Raw genomic sequence first — 17,142 nt, forward strand, 5'->3', positions numbered from 1 at the left:
ACTAGCTGTAATGGCTAATACTGAAGTTTCTAAAGATTTTAGTTACAAGCAATAGATGAGGGTAATGTGTAGAAATGAGTTTTCAAAAAAGGGACCCCAAATTAGGAAAATTCTAGTTTACATCGTTCTAGCAATGTAAAATTTACATTATAGACTAAACAAATATGTACAATGTTCGATGGGGCTGCGTGTACAACTATGGATCACCTAGATCCCCTACTCCCACAAGCCCGAGCCCAGCAGTAGAGTGTTATTATGATCACGCCTAAGTAAAAGATGCCAACTCAGCTCACCCCCCTCTACCTATTTTTCATTCATTAAAAAAAAAAAAAAAAAGAATAAATGTGTACAATGTTGTACACATTTGCAAAAAGTCTACAGTGTGAGATTTTCTTTGCTAATACATTGTAAACCTATAATTACCTCTATAGAAATTTCATAAACAATAAACTCTGCAAGCATCATTCAGAAGGCAAATATATAAACAAATGGTAAATGAAAATTTTAATCGTTGCTACTTGCCTCCCTTTTTCTTTTTCTCATTTTCATTCTCTTTCTATTTTATTTATTTTTAGTTATATCCTTATTCAAGATTATTCCGGCTAACACAAATTAGGCATGCTACGCAACTCAACTACTGGAATGTGAGTATAGTGAATAGAAAAGTCATGACCTTTGCATTGTTTTTAGGTTAAAATTAATTTGGTCCTTAAATTTTGTGTCATATTTCAATTTCATCCTTAAATTATTAATTCTGTCAATTTAGTCTTTAAATTTTAAAAATGCTTCAATTTTACTATGTTCTATCTTTTCGATACCAAGAGAACAACTATATATGTAGAAAACCCCTTTTTTCACCCACCCTTATATGGTTAATTTGGCACTTGTGGATCTCAGAAAATTAGAGCCATGTTACACCCTTACAGGCACCTGAATCACTTAGGGTGACATGGCGTTACGAGTCACATCTGCTACATAATGCCGTGCTTAATTTTGTGAAAATTGTGATCTGACATCATTTGTATAATGGCAGCAAAAAAGAGTAAGGGTAACATTGAAACATTTACAAGAACATCGAGGACTAAATTGACACAACAATAGTTCAGGGATAAAATTAGAATTTAATTCATAATTCATGAACCAAATAATATTTTTGATCTTGTATTTATATAATCATAATCATATGATTCTTGTTTTTATCTTCAATTTAATACCATACTTTACACGTCCAGTAGTATGATATTATAAATTTAATTGGAATTTTTTTTTTAATTAGTTTGAGATATGAGAGAAAACCAATTAGTTTAGTGGTTATTTTGCTATTGGTATGATAATGTTTATGATTGGTACAATAGATTTGTGTCTGATAATACTAGAACTCATGCAACATATTTGATGATACACAAATTAATACCCATGTGGTATTAACCAAATACCCTCCGATAGCTAAGTTAAAGTAAGAAAAATAGGAAAATTTACTCATACCTTGGAATAAAGGAGGCTTGGTGCTTATTTAATGGTCTAGGGCTGACCACGTTCCTAGTAATTTAATCATTTCCCTTGTAGGGAGTGTAATGGGGGAGTGGGTAATGACACCGAGATTTTTGGGCTTGACTTTCTATATGAGGTGGATGCAAACTAGTAGGAGGATCTTTAGATGTGGTATGCACACTTCACTATATAGAGATGATGAAGTACAAAAACTAAGTTTCTAAATGTCATGGGTCGTCCATATCCACAGGTGCTAAACAATTGGCGCTAAATGGGTTACTTGGCCAGTTGGTCATTTGGATTGCTCTATTCATTTCTAAATAAATGTCTTCTGTTATTCATTTATTTTCCTTGTGTACCTGCAAAGGATATGGACTAAGAAAAGCAAATCATTAAACAAAATTTTTTTTTTTTTGGCAATTGCACTGAAAGAAGGAGAAACAGGGAAAAGTAACATTAGAGTTTTTTAAGAAACAGTTAACAAGATGTATGAACAGCTAAAGCATTGACCAACATATAGCAGCAAAGGGAAAAGCTCTAAACTCTTAAATGAAATCAACTAAACCAAACAAAGGTCACTGGTAAGGATTTCTTGAGCCACAATAAGAAACTTCTCCATGAAAATAGTAGGTAATCATGTCATACTGTTAAATCATTGACATAAGAAGAACAAGGCCAAGTTGGCCTGAAGTACGGTACTATTTTACTGGAATCCCACGAAATTGAAGAGCCACGCCCTTGATAATGAACCACTTCCAGCCTTTTGCTCTCGAAGTCATAAAGAAATATATTTGATCCTGATCTAATGAAGACAGATTCAGAATTCCGAGGAAGGAATGACAATATTTGGGATTCTTTAGAATGCTCAGTGAAAGTTGGATTCTGCTTCCACATTGCTCTGAAATTCAGTTTGTGTCTTAAAATCCACCTTTCCCCTGAATGTGTACTCTTGTATATGGATGAGTTACTACTTTGTTCTTTCTCAAGAACCCATATCTCAATGCCCAACATACTGCTTTGACCATACTGCAAAAGTCCATCAGAGGACTCCCCAAGAACAGACTCTTCATAATCATATGACAACTCACCAGCTGGTAGTTTAATCAAGGATATACGCCTCAGTCCAAGATATGGATCATAGATAGCAAGATTTCTTTGTGCTGCAAACCAGTGAACAACACCTTTGATCACAGTAGCCACAGTTCTAGGACACAATGCAAAACTTGAAGAGCAAGTGAGAGTAGATTGCTTCCATGTGCTGGTCTTTGAAGAGAAAGTCTCAATGGAGACAGTGTTGACATCAACAGGTTTGCATACACATTTTGCACGAATGACCTTATAGCAGATGGCATCATCATGAGAATCCTCAATAATGAATGCCATGCACAAGCTTCGATAGAACTGCTGTGGTTGAGGAAGTTGGTATGGTTGCTTTGTGATGGGATTCCATACATAATAGGTCATTGGGTGGCGACCACAAAGAAGAAGGCCATTGGAAGAGTCAATGAAATAACCAAGCTGTTTGAGGATCCCAGAAAACTTTAAATCATCACCTTCTTTACAAGTGGACAATAATGGAAGTGCAGGCTCCCATGGGGGACGACGGAAGCCATCTCGAGGTCTTCCAAGGTATAGAAAATTGCATACAAAGAAGCCCAAAAGATGAACATTTTCCCGCCAACGAGAGTGGTAACTAGAACGAAAAGAATTGCTACATATCAAATGAAGCCACTTCTTCGATACAAGAATGAGTTTAAAAACAGATTTTTCTGGCAGTCGAAGGAGAATCTCACATAAAATATCATCAGAGGCTAATGCAGCATGAACACTATCATGGGCCTTTTTCTCATACTTCATTTCAACAAGATTATATCCTGCTAAAGAACATTCCCACTAGATCATTGCAACAACTAAACAGGGCTTGAAAATGCCTAGAATATAATAATATTTTTTTTACACAGCTCAATTGACATGAAGAGAGACAGATGGGACACCACTAAGAAAATATTTAAAACAGAGAAATAGAGAGCATAAAGGAAACTTCATGTTGAATTAACATTAATGAATTTGAAAAAAAAAAGTTATTTATCACAAAAATTTGGTAATGCTAGGATTGGGACAAATCAATTAAGGTCTGTTTCATAGTAATCTTGCCACATGATTGCCATGGAGACAATTTGCAATACAGAAAATGATAGTTGGAGAGGAAGGATCCTGAAAATTACTTTTTTTTTATTTTTTAAAGAAGAAAAAAGGAAGGATCCCAAAAATGGAGAGACAATTAATGATGTTCCCAATGTTGGTAAAGTGCAAATGTGTGACTAATTGAAGTAAAACACACATTTTCCAAATATAATATCTAATAACCTTTAATAGAAATATTTGCAACATAATAAAAAAAAAACATAATAACTCAAATCTCATATATTTTACCTATTAGGTAAGTGCAATTGTAGAATGTTGGTAAGTTCAAATTTTAATTAAGATATTTCAATTCTTAATATTTTATTTAGTTAACTGAAAACAATTATGAAGGGCCAATATCATAATAATCAAGTCGTAGAAAGTTTAAACATAACATTTTATATAGTTCTCTTGTACTTTATAAAAATACAACCGTAATAGTTATGATGAAATGATGTATATAGTTCAATCAACGTTCATCTAAAAATCAAAGACCAAAAGGCACAAGAATAGTAAATTAATCTTGTTCGTATCTTTTAACATATAAATAATAATAAAATTTGTTTAATGCAACACCTTAAAAATAGTGTTCGTATGGTAAATCATTGGTCCATGTCATTTCTTTCAAGATCAAGCAATTAATGTTGAAAATTCATATTGTTTTTAGCAATAAAATAAAAAAGCACGCTTAGGTGTGCTTTGTGCTTCTTCAAGAAGCGCCAAAAAAGTATGCCTAAAGCACGCTTCATTAAATGAGCTTTTTTTTTTAGACAAGCGAAGCACTTAGCCCTTGGGGCTTTGAGCTTTAAGCTTTAAGTGCGGTTTTAATAACTCTGGATGTTCCTCTTAATTTTATAGACATAAGGTCTCCTTTTAGATTTTCTCTAAGGCATCATTAAAGAAGGAATATTTAATGTGATGATAAGAGGTCAAAAGCGAGTAAAATGCTACATAATTCCAGAATATCTGTTCCAATTGTAGGAAGAACCAGCAATTATCATTACTCCCTCTCTCTTCATATGGTTGTATTTGCAATCAAGATTAGCTTTCTAAGAAAGTAGGTTCCAATTTTACAAAAGCAATACAAAGTACTTTTTCTCAATTTGTGAAATACGGGGTTCATACACATTAGTCACCGCAAGAGTTGACATAAATGATGCCCTCTAAACAATGTCATACCGTAAAAAACATAGACAACCCAATCATTACTAAATTGCAGAAAAAAAAATTGAAAACCAAAAGAACTAGACAACCACCAAACTGTACAATCACAAAGGGCACTAACGAGTGTTGTTTGGTTCCCCAAAAACTGCAGGAAAAAATTTAAAAAAATTTATTTAAAGTTTGAAACTTTTGTTTTTTCATATTATTTGAGACCCATTAAAACTAAAACTGAGCCTAATAAAATCACTTTACCAAGTACAGTTGAATCTTTCAAGCTGATTTCTTTTGATACCAAACCAGCTAAAAAACATTATACCCAAAACAACCAATTTCTAGGATTCTACTTTCTTAGCAAACAAATGAATCAATAAGGAAAAACCCAGATAAATAATTACATTAAAATAAATAAACACAAAAGAAAAAGAAAAAACAGTTGAGCTTGAGAGAGAGAGAGAGAGAGAACCAACCTGCAATTGCTATGAGCTAAAATAATGGTGACCCAAGAAAGAGAAAAGCAGATAGTAGTTAGGGAAGCACTGGAATCACAGCAGGAAGATTAGAAGCAGAAGAAAAGGGTCTCCTCTCCATGATCATCACATCTGTAATGAGCAATGGTGGTGGCATTTTGGTTTGCGAAATGAATGAAGAACAAAAGGAGTAGTATAAACGCATACAGTTCAACCTATACATTCCCTACGGTTCATCCCGTTCTTACTTCTTATCCTAGACCCGCACCGGCCCACCTCATTGACCCAATGCCACTAAAATGACTGAACCATGCACTGATGCAAATTTAATTGAGGCCCAAAAAAGTAATAATAAATAAATAAATTGGAGGAAAAAATATATTAAAAAAAATTAGAGTAAAATACATTTAAATTCCTGAGTGTTGTGCTAATGTTAGGAAAGTCCAAAACTTTTTAAAACTGGTCAGGTCTTTAAACCGAACTTGGTCCCTAAACGATTGTTCATTTTTTTTCTCTCTCACAATGATTAGGGACTAAGTTGGTCAATCTTAAAAAGTCTTAGAACTAACTAGTATTTTCTAATAGTTGTTGTGCGACGATGTGCAACGTGATGTGTGACGTGATCTCCAACGATGTGCTCTAGACTGCGACTGGACCGAACTTCGATGAGGGGCAACAAAGAGGATGTGCTCTGGAGTCTAGATTGCGATTGGACCGATCTAACTTCTAAAGGGATGTGTTGCTCTTTGTTTTTAGGTTTGCTTTAGCCTTTAGTGATTTCTAATGTACTAATTTACTGACTTGAGGTTTCTAATTTGGGGTTTGGTTTTTTTTTTTTTTTTTTGCTTGAAAGTAGAACAAATAATTTTTTTTTTAAATTTGAGAGTGTTCTTAATTTTTTTTTAAGGGTAAACAAATACAAAAATTTTAATTATTATATATAGTTTTTTTTTTCAAGTTAGGGTGATTCTGAGAATACTTGAGCATAATGTGACGCCGTCACTGTTTAAGTATTGTAAAAATATGCGTGAATGAAAAAATATATTGTACTATTTAAACGTGGAAAAATACTGTTTAAATAATATATGAGGTGGTTTGGTATTGTTATTCTAGTAATATTGTTTTAAGTATTATAAAAATATGTGTAAGTGAAAATATGGTTTTTTTAAACGTTGAAAAATATTGCTTAAACAACGCTAACAAAGAGGCCAATATATTCCTCACCGTACCGTGTGTGACCCGATTTCTTGCCGGGTTACACATCACACATACTTTTTTATAAATTTATTTTTGTTCATCTGAAAAACAGAAAGCAAAAAAAAAAAAGAAAAAAAGAAGAGAAATCAAACCCCATAAGCAAATCAATCTCAGAGACTCTCTGTTACAGTTGGACAACGCTAAGCTGTGAAACAATTGCGATTCAACATGTTGGGCTCAAAAGTTACGGCGTTGTCGTTTTTGTTTCTGCTTCTTCTGGGTTTCAGCAATTGCGAATCACCAACTGAGACTACTATGCATACTAACAACTGGGCTGTTTTGGTCTGCACCTCTCGTTTCTGGTAATCCTACTTTCATTACTTTCTGTTAAAGTTTTTACATTTATGCTTTTTTCTATAATTTAGACAATACCCATGTCATATTTTTTAATAATTGTATTTATTTGTTGGAGAAAATGAATCATACCCATGTTATAGTTTGTTATGATTAACTATACCCATGTCAAATTTTTTTTTTTAAATTATAATTTGTTGGAGAAAATCCATGTGTAATAGATAATGGGCAAAACTGAATTTCATTTTTAGAATTATGTTTAATTGATTAAATTCAACATTTCCTAATGGTTTAAACTTGGGAGAATCGGTAATTAAACACTATAAAAGAGAGAAACTTGAGACCTTGTTGTGACTGATCTGATACAATAATAATCTTAATGTCTCTATCGTTTTGGCAAACTTGGGCGTTTCCAATAAGGAGGTTTCCACACTTGACATCTAGAACCTTGTAATGTTATTGAATGAGAGATTTCCGACGCAGAGTTTATTGTTTCTGGAGCTTTAATATCCTAAAATTTTCTTAGAAATCTATGCCCTCCATGGTGGTGATGAGAAAGGATTTTGTCTAAGTCCATTATGAAGAGTTTTCCAGATATTTGTTACTGGTCAGTAATGAAATTATTGGTATCTGTATGCAAGTTAAAGAGCACTCATAACAATAAAATGTTTTCCTTTTATATTAAAGATAAACTCTTTTTCTTTTCTATGGTCATTCATAAAACTTTTGTACTGTCTGTCTTTTAAAAAATTAAAAAATAAAATTCTGAAAAAGGAATTTAAAAAGAAGAGACAACATGGTTGTGAGAGTCTTTTTCATAAATCCTTGTCTTCCATGAATTGTTCTTCGAATGGAGAGGGGGGAATACAATCAACGTCAAATACACTGAGCTTGAATATGCATTATGAGCAGCTTAAGTAAAAGCACATTTTTTTTATATGAATTTTCCAGCTGAATAAAATTTTCATGTGTCCTTGTTCAGGTTTAATTATCGACACATGGCTAATACTTTATCCTTGTATCGGTAAGCAAATTGCTTTCTTATTTACTTATGTTTAGGCTTCATCTTTCCTGGTATTCATTGATAGAGAATTTTCCAATACTTTTGTCTCCCAGGACGGTTAAGCGGCTAGGAATACCTGATGAGAGGATAATACTCATGCTGGCAGATGACATGGCTTGCAATGCCAGAAACAAATACCCTGCCCAAGTTTTTAACAATGAAAACCACAAACTTAACTTGTATGGAGATAATGTTGAGGTGAGTCTTGTGTCTGCAATTAGGCTTATGACTCTTCTAAGGAGTGCATGCATTTATATGGTTACTTTTGGCTCTGTTCTCATTAGAAACCTGAGAATTACGGCATTCATTTAGGGGCTTTTTAGTCGTTCTTTAGAATTCAAATTACTCAATTGGTACATCTAGCGTCTAACCCACACAAACATCATCTTAAATAGGGCCATCAAGAACTTGGAATGATCACCATATCTAATCAATTTGAGATATTCATAGATTGCCTTTGTACACCTATGAAAAAAATATTCATAGATTGCCTTTGTTCAGATTTCATACGATGATGGCTGAGGCTTTTGAATTCCCCGTTACTGTGATATATTCTAAAAAATTTTAAATAGGCCCATTAAGAATGGAAGATTTAAATAAATATTCATATTCAGAAACAATGGGAGATACAATCCATGACAACTGTGACTGGTATAGATTTCACGTTCGTGATTGCAATTTCAGTTAATGGAATACGTTTAGAATGGACCTTCAACTTTTTTTCCTTCTATTTAACTGACCATCTTCAATAACATGTTAAAATAGTCATGTCTTTCTTGTAGAATTTGATGCTTTAAGCAGATCCAATGCCTCTTTTAATCACTGATACTTTATGAAGCAGAAATGCAAGTTTTGAGAGTGTAATAAAATTACTAACAACTTCCCCTTTGAGATGAAATTCAAGGTTTGGTCACTCTTCCAAACTTCTAGCAATGGGAAATCTCCTTCTCTATCATTTGAGACAAAAGAAAGAAAAGAAAATGACCTTTCTAAAGAGAGGAGATAATGGCATGATAGAAAGATATATTGTTGTTCCAGATGAGCATAGTTTTTAATTCCCTCCCCTGCGCCCCCCCCCCCCTCTCCCCAAAAAAATAATTGAACTCCCACCATATCTTCTCTTAATTTCCATAGTAAGTCTGGTTTATCAAAGTAATCTTGGAAGGAACATTTTCTTGCTTCAGGTCAATCATAACTGAAGGACTTTTGGTAATTGGTTCTCTTGAGAGGACTCTGATCTTTACCTGACTGCAATCTCTCAGGTAGATTATCGAGGCTATGAAGTGACTGTTGAAAATTTTTTTCGTGTATTGACTGGGCGTCATGAGAATGCTGTTCCAAGATCTAAGCGTCTTTTAAGTGATGAAGGAAGCCACATTCTTCTGTATATGACAGGACATGGTGGAGATGAATTTTTGAAATTTCAGGACTCAGAAGAGCTCCAGAGTCATGATTTAGCTGATGCTGTGAAACAAATGAAAGAAAAGCGTAGGTAGGAATCTTTTACTTTCATGCATGTTTTGTAAGATATTTGTAGTTGAATCCTTTATGTTTCAATTACAATGAGGAAAATCATATGTGGAAACTGGTAATGACATTGAGCTCTGCCATTTGGTTGGAATTCTGCAATAATACCATACCTTGCAAAATCAAAATTTGGATACCAGGCAGATATACGAAGAATTAAATTCTGTAAAGTGAAATTTCTGTGTGTGTGTGACTGGGTATTAAGAGCAATTGGTTTATTGTCTTTTGTTTGTAAAATCTTTCCAATTATCAATATTGCCGATAGTGCTGCACAGTAAGCTCATATCTTGATGGTAATGTAATAAATCTAGATTCAAGGAGCTGCTCATAATGGTGGACACTTGTCAGGCTGCGACTCTCTTCTCTCAGGTCTGTAATCTGGGTCATTATTGGGTGATGTTCTTAGAAATATCATTAATTGAAATAACTCCAGATGAAATCTTTTTTTTAAAAGGAATTTTACTTATCGATTTAAACGTAAATCCACATTTTAGGAAAAAAAGATTTTTGTTTGCGTTCAGAGTTGATGGTTTATATAGGAATTGATCACCAGAATTCCTAAATCACATTAAATTTCACTCAATTACAAGATTGAATGGAATTTGGAAAGATGCCTACCCAATTGAAGCTTGCGGAGGGTAAGACCTATTAGTGACAATAAGGTTTATCAAGGGCCTGGTTCAAGACCAACCAAGCTAAAATTGATGGTCAATATGCTGCTCTAGAGTCTGAATAATGAGCATAAAATCGTATAAAAATATTTTTAGTAACATTAACATGCAAGACTCACATACACACATCAAATGAAGCATCATCAAGCTTGACTAGGATTTCTGGGCCTTAATTTACAAGGCCTGATATCAACTTAGGTTTATGAACAGATGAAGTTGGTTGGTGCTCAGAATGCTTGTAAACCTTCCCTATCACCGTAAGCAATCCACCAACCATACTTTATTTACAAAGCTCCTGCCCAACATATTGGTCCAGGTTTATTAAGATAAATAATCATTTTTTTCTTTGAGATCAAGGTGGTGAATGTGGCATGACACTTCTACAAGGAGCCATATGTACCTTTTGCTGATGCACGAATGCCACTAACACATCCTTATTCTTGTGCTGACCTCATGTTGATAATGGCTAACCTTTCCCACTTGTTATTTGTCTGCAATTGTCCCATATCAGTGGTTGCAAATGTCAAAAATTTTGACTGACAAAAATAAGAGTCGTTAATCTCCCCTGTTTTATGTTAATTAAAAATAACAATGGGATTTATTAATATCCAGATCCAGTGCAGAGAGTCTGCACGCTTACTGTTCATCATGTCTAAAAGATAGGGTTTGGTAAATGAAAAAGAAACAATCCCAGGGTGAAGGGGATTAGGGGCCATTTGAGCTAGGGTCAATTGGCATGAATTCCAGTGTTACTGTATCCATGTTACATATTGGTATATTGATAGTACTGTTTTTCTAAATCATTCCAGCTATTTCGTTCTGATATGTAGGCCCTTCACATAATTCTCTGATTTTAGTGTCATTTAAAATTATCTTCAGTCTGTGCCATCTACTGCAGTTAACTTTTTTTAAATAGCTGTAACCTAGTCTGTTGCATGAAACTCCCCACCTGCCCCCCTCCAAGTGCTAGCCATGTTTGGGGAACTATCTTTGCAGTGAGAACTACATATTATTGCGACATTTTTCTGAGTATGATGTGTCGCTACTGTTATTATGCTGTGTGCATCATGTCATATCTCCACTTGTATATATGTTTCAAATTGTTTTATGCACTTCAGGTCTTGTTTGTCACAAATGGACATGGCCTTCTAAGATTTCTGTCGCACTTATTGTGGCATGCAAAATGTGGCCTTTGTAGGAATTAATTTAGTCATGGAATTAAAGGTCATTTTTTAAGTTCTGCAGCTTCAATCACCAGGTGCTTTAGCCATTGGAAGCAGCATGAAAGGAGAGAACTCATACTCACATCACTTGGACTCAGATGTAAGTGTAGTTTTATTGCATTTTCCATCTGTTGCCATTTGAATAATGTCTATGTGACAGGATGCTATGAATTCAATATGACATTTTTTGAATTTTATATTCTAGGTCTTAGGGTACCACATATTCAGATTTCTTCTTAGTCTCTTCCAATTTTTTTTCCTGAAACAGGTTGGTGTTTCAGTTGTGGATCGTTTCACATTCTACACCCTTGCCTTCTTTGAGAGACTAAATATGTATGATAATGCCTCGTTGACCAGGTACATTAAAGTATAAGTAATAGAAAAACACTGGTAGCTTATTTTGCTTCTGATGCATTGTGCATCCCTGTTTATTTTCTTTTTTGGTCCTAAAATTTTTTTATTTTGTTTTGTTTATAAACATTTACCTATAGTAGCCTACCCCCTGTGGGTTTCAATTTTGTCAAAGCTAGGAAGGCCTTGATTTTTGCAAGAATCTCCTTTCAATTGCAGTGTCATTTATCTATCACAATTTATGTTATATTTATTCCAACTTGGACAAATTCAAAACAGGTAAATATCCACACCCACCAAAAAAAAAAAAAATGCTAATTCTATATTTACAGTGTCATGTTGTTACTTCAGGCAGAATTAGGTTGGCAGGATATAGTCTTTCCTTGGAAGAACTCAGTTTTGTGATTCTTAGCGGGAGAATAGTATGTCAGTGCTTTACTTTTTTTTATTTATTTTTTTTTATTATTTTTTTTTATATATAAGTAAATATGTCAGTGCTTTACCATTAAAAAAAAAAAACAAGGATAGTATGTCAGTGCCTCTCTTTGTTCTAAACATTGTGAAGTGTAAAAGTACTTTTAAAATGATGATAAGTCAATCAAAATGTGCTTAATATTTTGGACTTGTTTGCAATGAGCTATAGCTCAATAGGCACATCCCCCACCCCCTCCCCCCAAATAAGTTTTAGGTGGAGGGTTAGGTTGTAGATTCAAGATCCATGGGGTAAATTTATAATTTACTAATAAAAAACAAAAACAAAATTGGACTTGTTTACTCTTAGTTTTTGGGGTAAGTTTACATGCACCTAGTGGCTCTTGAACCCATGACCTCACCCAGTCGCCTTACACCTTAGTCATACAAGGGGAGGTGCCATTTGAGCTAGATCTCATCAGCTGCTCCCTAGATTATTTTGTGAATTGCTTTTGCCAAATTTAAACTTTTTCTTTTGTTAAGTAAAAATAATCAGAACATCTCTGGATGGAATCATAAGAGAGATTGATTAACCCATCCAAACATGGCAGAGCCTATTGAAACTAACAGATTTATTTTCCACCCTTTTACGCCAACCTTGTAGCCGGAGAGAGATTAAATGAATGTATAATATTGTCTATAGATGTTCTCTCATTGATTTTCAGTTAAATACTTTGAACCATTTTTTGCTCTGTCAATGATTAAGGTGGTATTTGGGTAGAGTTAATATGTTTTGCAGATGTCTAAATACCCATCACATTTCAAATTAAGCTCCATTGTGGATATTTGTGTCTATTTGCAGTCTTTTCGGTTCATATAATCCAAGTATGTTGATGTCAACCGCATATTACAGAACAGATCTGTACCAACGTCATTTGGAGGAGGTATGGATGTTCTACACTTATCTCTGATGCTATTGATCTTCAAATCCTAAATGCGTTGAAGCTGCTGTGTCTAAATAATTCGTGATGTAATTTGAGTCATACTATGCCACTTCTTAACCTTTATCTGGCCACTGGCTTTGCATGAATATTTTTTATCTGTGTTCTTGGAAGTTTATTTTGTAGTGCATTTAGTAAGCATCTTATTTAACTCTTATTTCTAACTTACACGGGATTTGAAAATTTCTCAAAATATTGATTTTTTTTTTTTGTTATTCAGCTTTTAATTTTTCAAAATGCCTTCAATTTTTTTCCCCTTTTAAGTTAATTAAAGCTCCACAAATATAATCCGAAGCTTAAGCTGTCTTATCTAATTTAGGCCCAGAAAAATCAAGTTTGTTTTCTTCTTTTACATGCTTCCTTATGACATATTATTGTGGGCATTGTCATGTTTACAAAATAAGCTTTCCATGGGCTGAACAATAGAGTAGGGCTTAGGCTTAAACCTGGCATGATTTACTTCTTCTGATTAAAGAAACCTATAATAATTTGTATCCTTGTATTGTCACTTCACATGAAAAGGTTTCTGTCAATACCAAAGCAATGACCTGTGATTTTTGTTGTTTAGAATTTTTTGGTATAATTGGTGCATCCATTACTACTTTACCCGAGTTGCCCACCAATGTACCTCTTTATCAGTAATTTTTTTTCAGCTTGAAATAAAGCCTAAATTGTGTCTCTATCAAACCACATCTAGGTACCTGTGACAAATTTCTTTGGCTCAGTCATGGAAACAATACATACTGATTCAGCTTACAGGAGCCTGTCAAGAAAAGAGTCCAGTAGTGTTGAAATCAGAATGTCTACAGAGAAATCAGACCATGACAAGGAAAGATTATTGCTGAATTCCAATGATTTGGATCAAATTGGTGAGCTAAACACAGAGGTAAAATTTTATTGATAAGCCTTTATGGTTATTTTTTAGTTTCTTCTATATACAACTGTACTAAAGAGGGGAGGTACACAAAGTGCAGGATCAACGAGGCAATATTGAATGTATATGGAGCACTTTTCATAAGGAGTTGCAGAAAGTCAAAGATGTTGATTCCTTTGTGAACTATGGCTTAGTAATAATGCTTCCATTGCTGACGGTTTCCATGTGGCTGTCCTGGTGAAACTTTGAGGCAACATCTTTGATTTGGTACTTTCTTCCAGATATTTGTCCCATGTCCAATATCATATTAGCCAACCTTACCTTTGATGGCGGTCTATGCTATGGGTTAATTGAGGTTCGATATGTGTAGTCCCCCCTACCTTCCCCACAGGCAGGTGCAAAGGTTGTGTATTCATTTGTACCAGAGAGAGAGAGAGAGAGAGAGAGAGAGAGAGATGCATAACTTCAGTTTGCACTCCTGATAAATTGACTATTACTGTTATGATTTACTTGATCTATGCTTTCTCTATTCCCCTCTCCTCCCTCTCCATCCAAACACGCTCTTCGATTTATTATCTTGACTTCACGTGTTTCATTGGATTGTAGTTATTTTCTTGTTTAATGATATTATTTTGTGTATATTTCATGAATAGTGCCATGATTCTATGCTTATGATTGAATGAAGTGGGTGATTTTGATCAAAGTTTGGTCGGGATTGCAGCTGATGGTTTTAGTCTTTTTAGCTAATGGTGGGTTGTGAGTTCCTCTTGCAGAATTTATTTCAGAGAATGACAGTGTGTTAGTTGGCAGCCCAATAAAACTTGCTTCAAACAAGTTTTGTCTTAAAACAGCCCAAATAAGCCTATAAGAGTCAAAGAAAAAGGGCTGGGCTGGAATGGCTTTAGAAGACAGCATCAGGCTTGTAAAAGGAGACTATTAAAAATGGGCTATACTCCAATCCCACAGCTAGCCAAATAAGCCCTTGTTGGGTCCCTTAGGTGGTTCCAGGTATGGGAGGACCACTGCTTAAACTTACTTGGATAAGTAATTGCATAAGGTTTTCTATCTTTTCATGGTATTGTTCAGTTCTTCTCATGTATTTTGAATCTCCTTTTCCTACTTAAATAAGAAAATTAAAAAAGAAAAAGAAAAGAAAGAAAGAAAAACAACCTTTTCACAAGAATGACAATTATTACTCTAAAATTTGCTTACATTTCTAAGAATCCAATCCAAGACACTGCAAGCCTAACATCGAACTCTTCAAGGCTTCAGAAATAAAGCAAGGATTTTGTTTGGTAGAGTGGATTTTAGAGAGGATGGAAAAAAGAAAAAGAAAAAGAGAAAATGAAGAGGGAAAACTTTTTGGCTGTTTTCATCTCAGGTCCATCAAAAAGTTCTCCCCATTGAGGGATGAAAATGAAGCACTTGGTGGGACAAAAATGACCTCGTGCAAGTGCACAGGGGTTTTGTCCATGCCCAGATGCCCTTTTGTTTTTTTGCATGAATTGATGTGAATGTCTTTAGTGATAAATAAAACAAGTTCTTATATATATGCTAAAATAAATAAGAATTTTTGCATGAATTGATGTGAATGCCCTTAGCGACTAACATTTTTCTTCAAAACGTTAGTTTGCGCTTTTATCCTTTCATTATTTTGTTCTTCAGCCTAGGTTTTATCAAATGGAATCGGCTTGGGTCCAATGCATAGTCTAGGAGCATTGGAACCATTGATGTTGACACGTATTAAATATTTGTCACGAGTCAACATTCCAATGGATTCAATGTTGCTATATTTTGGACCCAATATTTTTTGTGTCAACATCCCAACAGGTACAGTACTCATGTGCGTTGAATGTAATCCTTACCTTGATCAAATTGCCCCCCACCCCTTCTTTATAGCTCCAACTTCTTGTTCAACAGTTTTTTGGTTTGTTCTTTCCTTTTTTGGGATTTAGTTGCGATCACAAAGTAATGTATTAGTGCATTTGCAAAAGAAAATTAAAAGAATAAGAAAAGAAAAAATTGATGTGCAAGCCTCTGAGGCCCCAGCTCATACAAAATTGTGGCAGCATGTTTTGTTTTTTATTACTATTTGTGATATAACTTTAACTATTCTGATAGAAAATAAAAGAAGAGATGATTCCAAAATTAGAAAGGAAGTTTGAGACTAAGCAAGAAGCATATAATTTCTATGGCATAAATGGGCACAGATAGGCTAGCGAGTTGTGCTTCTTTTAATAAAAATTCAATGAACTGTTGTGAAAAATCAGTCAAAACCCAAATTCAGGTGAAAGGACTCAAGAATTATCAGTGTGTTTTTCAAAAAAAGAATTAGGGCACGTTTGTTAAGCAATCTCAAACTCACATTTTTACATTTTAAATAACTTTACACACTTTTTCACCCATACAAATTTTAAAAAATTACAAAAATCTCATCTCAGTACTTGAAAGTACGTCTCAAAAAGATGATTTTAGCTCTCTAGACTTTCATTGTAAGTTACTAGTATGTGAGATAAAAACAAAGGAAAAACAAGAATAAGTTGTCTTCTAATACTGTGCTGTGTATCCAAAAGTTAGGCCCTTTTGGATATACACTACTATTAGTTTCTTTAAAATCTTCTCCTCTCTTCCCTTGTGTGTGTGTGTATTTTTTTTTTTTTTTTTTTTACAAGATAGAATTTCTACTCTAACCTAATCTAAGTGTATATGTGTGTGAAACTCCCTCCTAGAGACTTCAACCTCAGCCCTTATGTGTGTGTGTTAAAATACTTAATATTCTAAAAATAAAATAAAAAAGTGTATGCTTTTGTTGCCCAATAGTTTTGGTGAAATTCTCTGCGAATCATGTTAGAAAATAATTCCCCTTGTATTGGAAGATATAATGATTAATTTCTAGATCAGCTGATACTATCACTTTCTGACCAGCCAAACTAGTTCGAAAAGCATAAGTATTAGTTAAAGGCTAAAGACACGTTTTCAGATTATTTATTTATTTATTAGAATGCTTGGTGCCCTTAGGGCATTCTACCTTATGGACTTTTCCCTTATATATATATAAAGGAAATGGTTTTCTAGCATTTCCATATCTAAAGTGTCCTCTCTTTTTTAAAGGCTAAATGCAAAATTGACCCTCTAATTGAATTGAATAAATTGAAAAATTAAAT

The 17,142-nt window shown here is 34.1% G+C and overlaps 2 protein-coding genes across 3 annotated transcripts; one reads left to right on the top strand and one right to left on the bottom strand.

Moving 5' to 3' along the window:
- Positions 1-1,923: 1,923 nt before the first annotated feature.
- Positions 1,924-5,534, bottom strand: LOC142626796 (F-box protein At5g03970). 2 transcript variants are annotated; one of them, XM_075800513.1, is made up of 2 exons: positions 5,307-5,534; positions 1,924-3,368 (listed from the first exon to the last, which is right to left on the bottom strand). In XM_075800513.1, exon 2 carries the CDS (start codon positions 3,346-3,348, stop codon positions 2,131-2,133), a length of 1,218 nt encoding a protein of 405 aa, XP_075656628.1. In that variant the 5' UTR covers positions 3,349-3,368; positions 5,307-5,534; the 3' UTR covers positions 1,924-2,130. The 2 variants fall into 2 exon arrangements, with proteins under 2 accessions (XP_075656628.1, XP_075656627.1); XM_075800512.1 differs by having other exon boundaries at positions 1,924-3,365; positions 5,307-5,533.
- Positions 5,535-6,552: 1,018 nt separating this feature from the next.
- On the top strand, positions 6,553-14,648 carry LOC142629547 (uncharacterized). Its single transcript, XM_075803554.1, has 10 exons — positions 6,553-6,865; positions 7,840-7,881; positions 7,974-8,118; positions 9,183-9,412; positions 9,759-9,816; positions 11,364-11,441; positions 11,610-11,698; positions 12,966-13,047; positions 13,802-13,990; positions 14,079-14,648. Exons 1-10 carry the CDS (start codon positions 6,732-6,734, stop codon positions 14,217-14,219), a joined length of 1,188 nt encoding a protein of 395 aa, XP_075659669.1. The 5' UTR covers positions 6,553-6,731; the 3' UTR covers positions 14,220-14,648.
- The last annotated feature ends 2,494 nt before the right edge of the window (positions 14,649-17,142 follow it).

This window comes from Castanea sativa, chromosome 3 (genome assembly GCF_040712315.1).
Source record: "Castanea sativa cultivar Marrone di Chiusa Pesio chromosome 3, ASM4071231v1".
Lineage (NCBI taxonomy): Eukaryota > Viridiplantae > Streptophyta > Magnoliopsida > Fagales > Fagaceae > Castanea > Castanea sativa.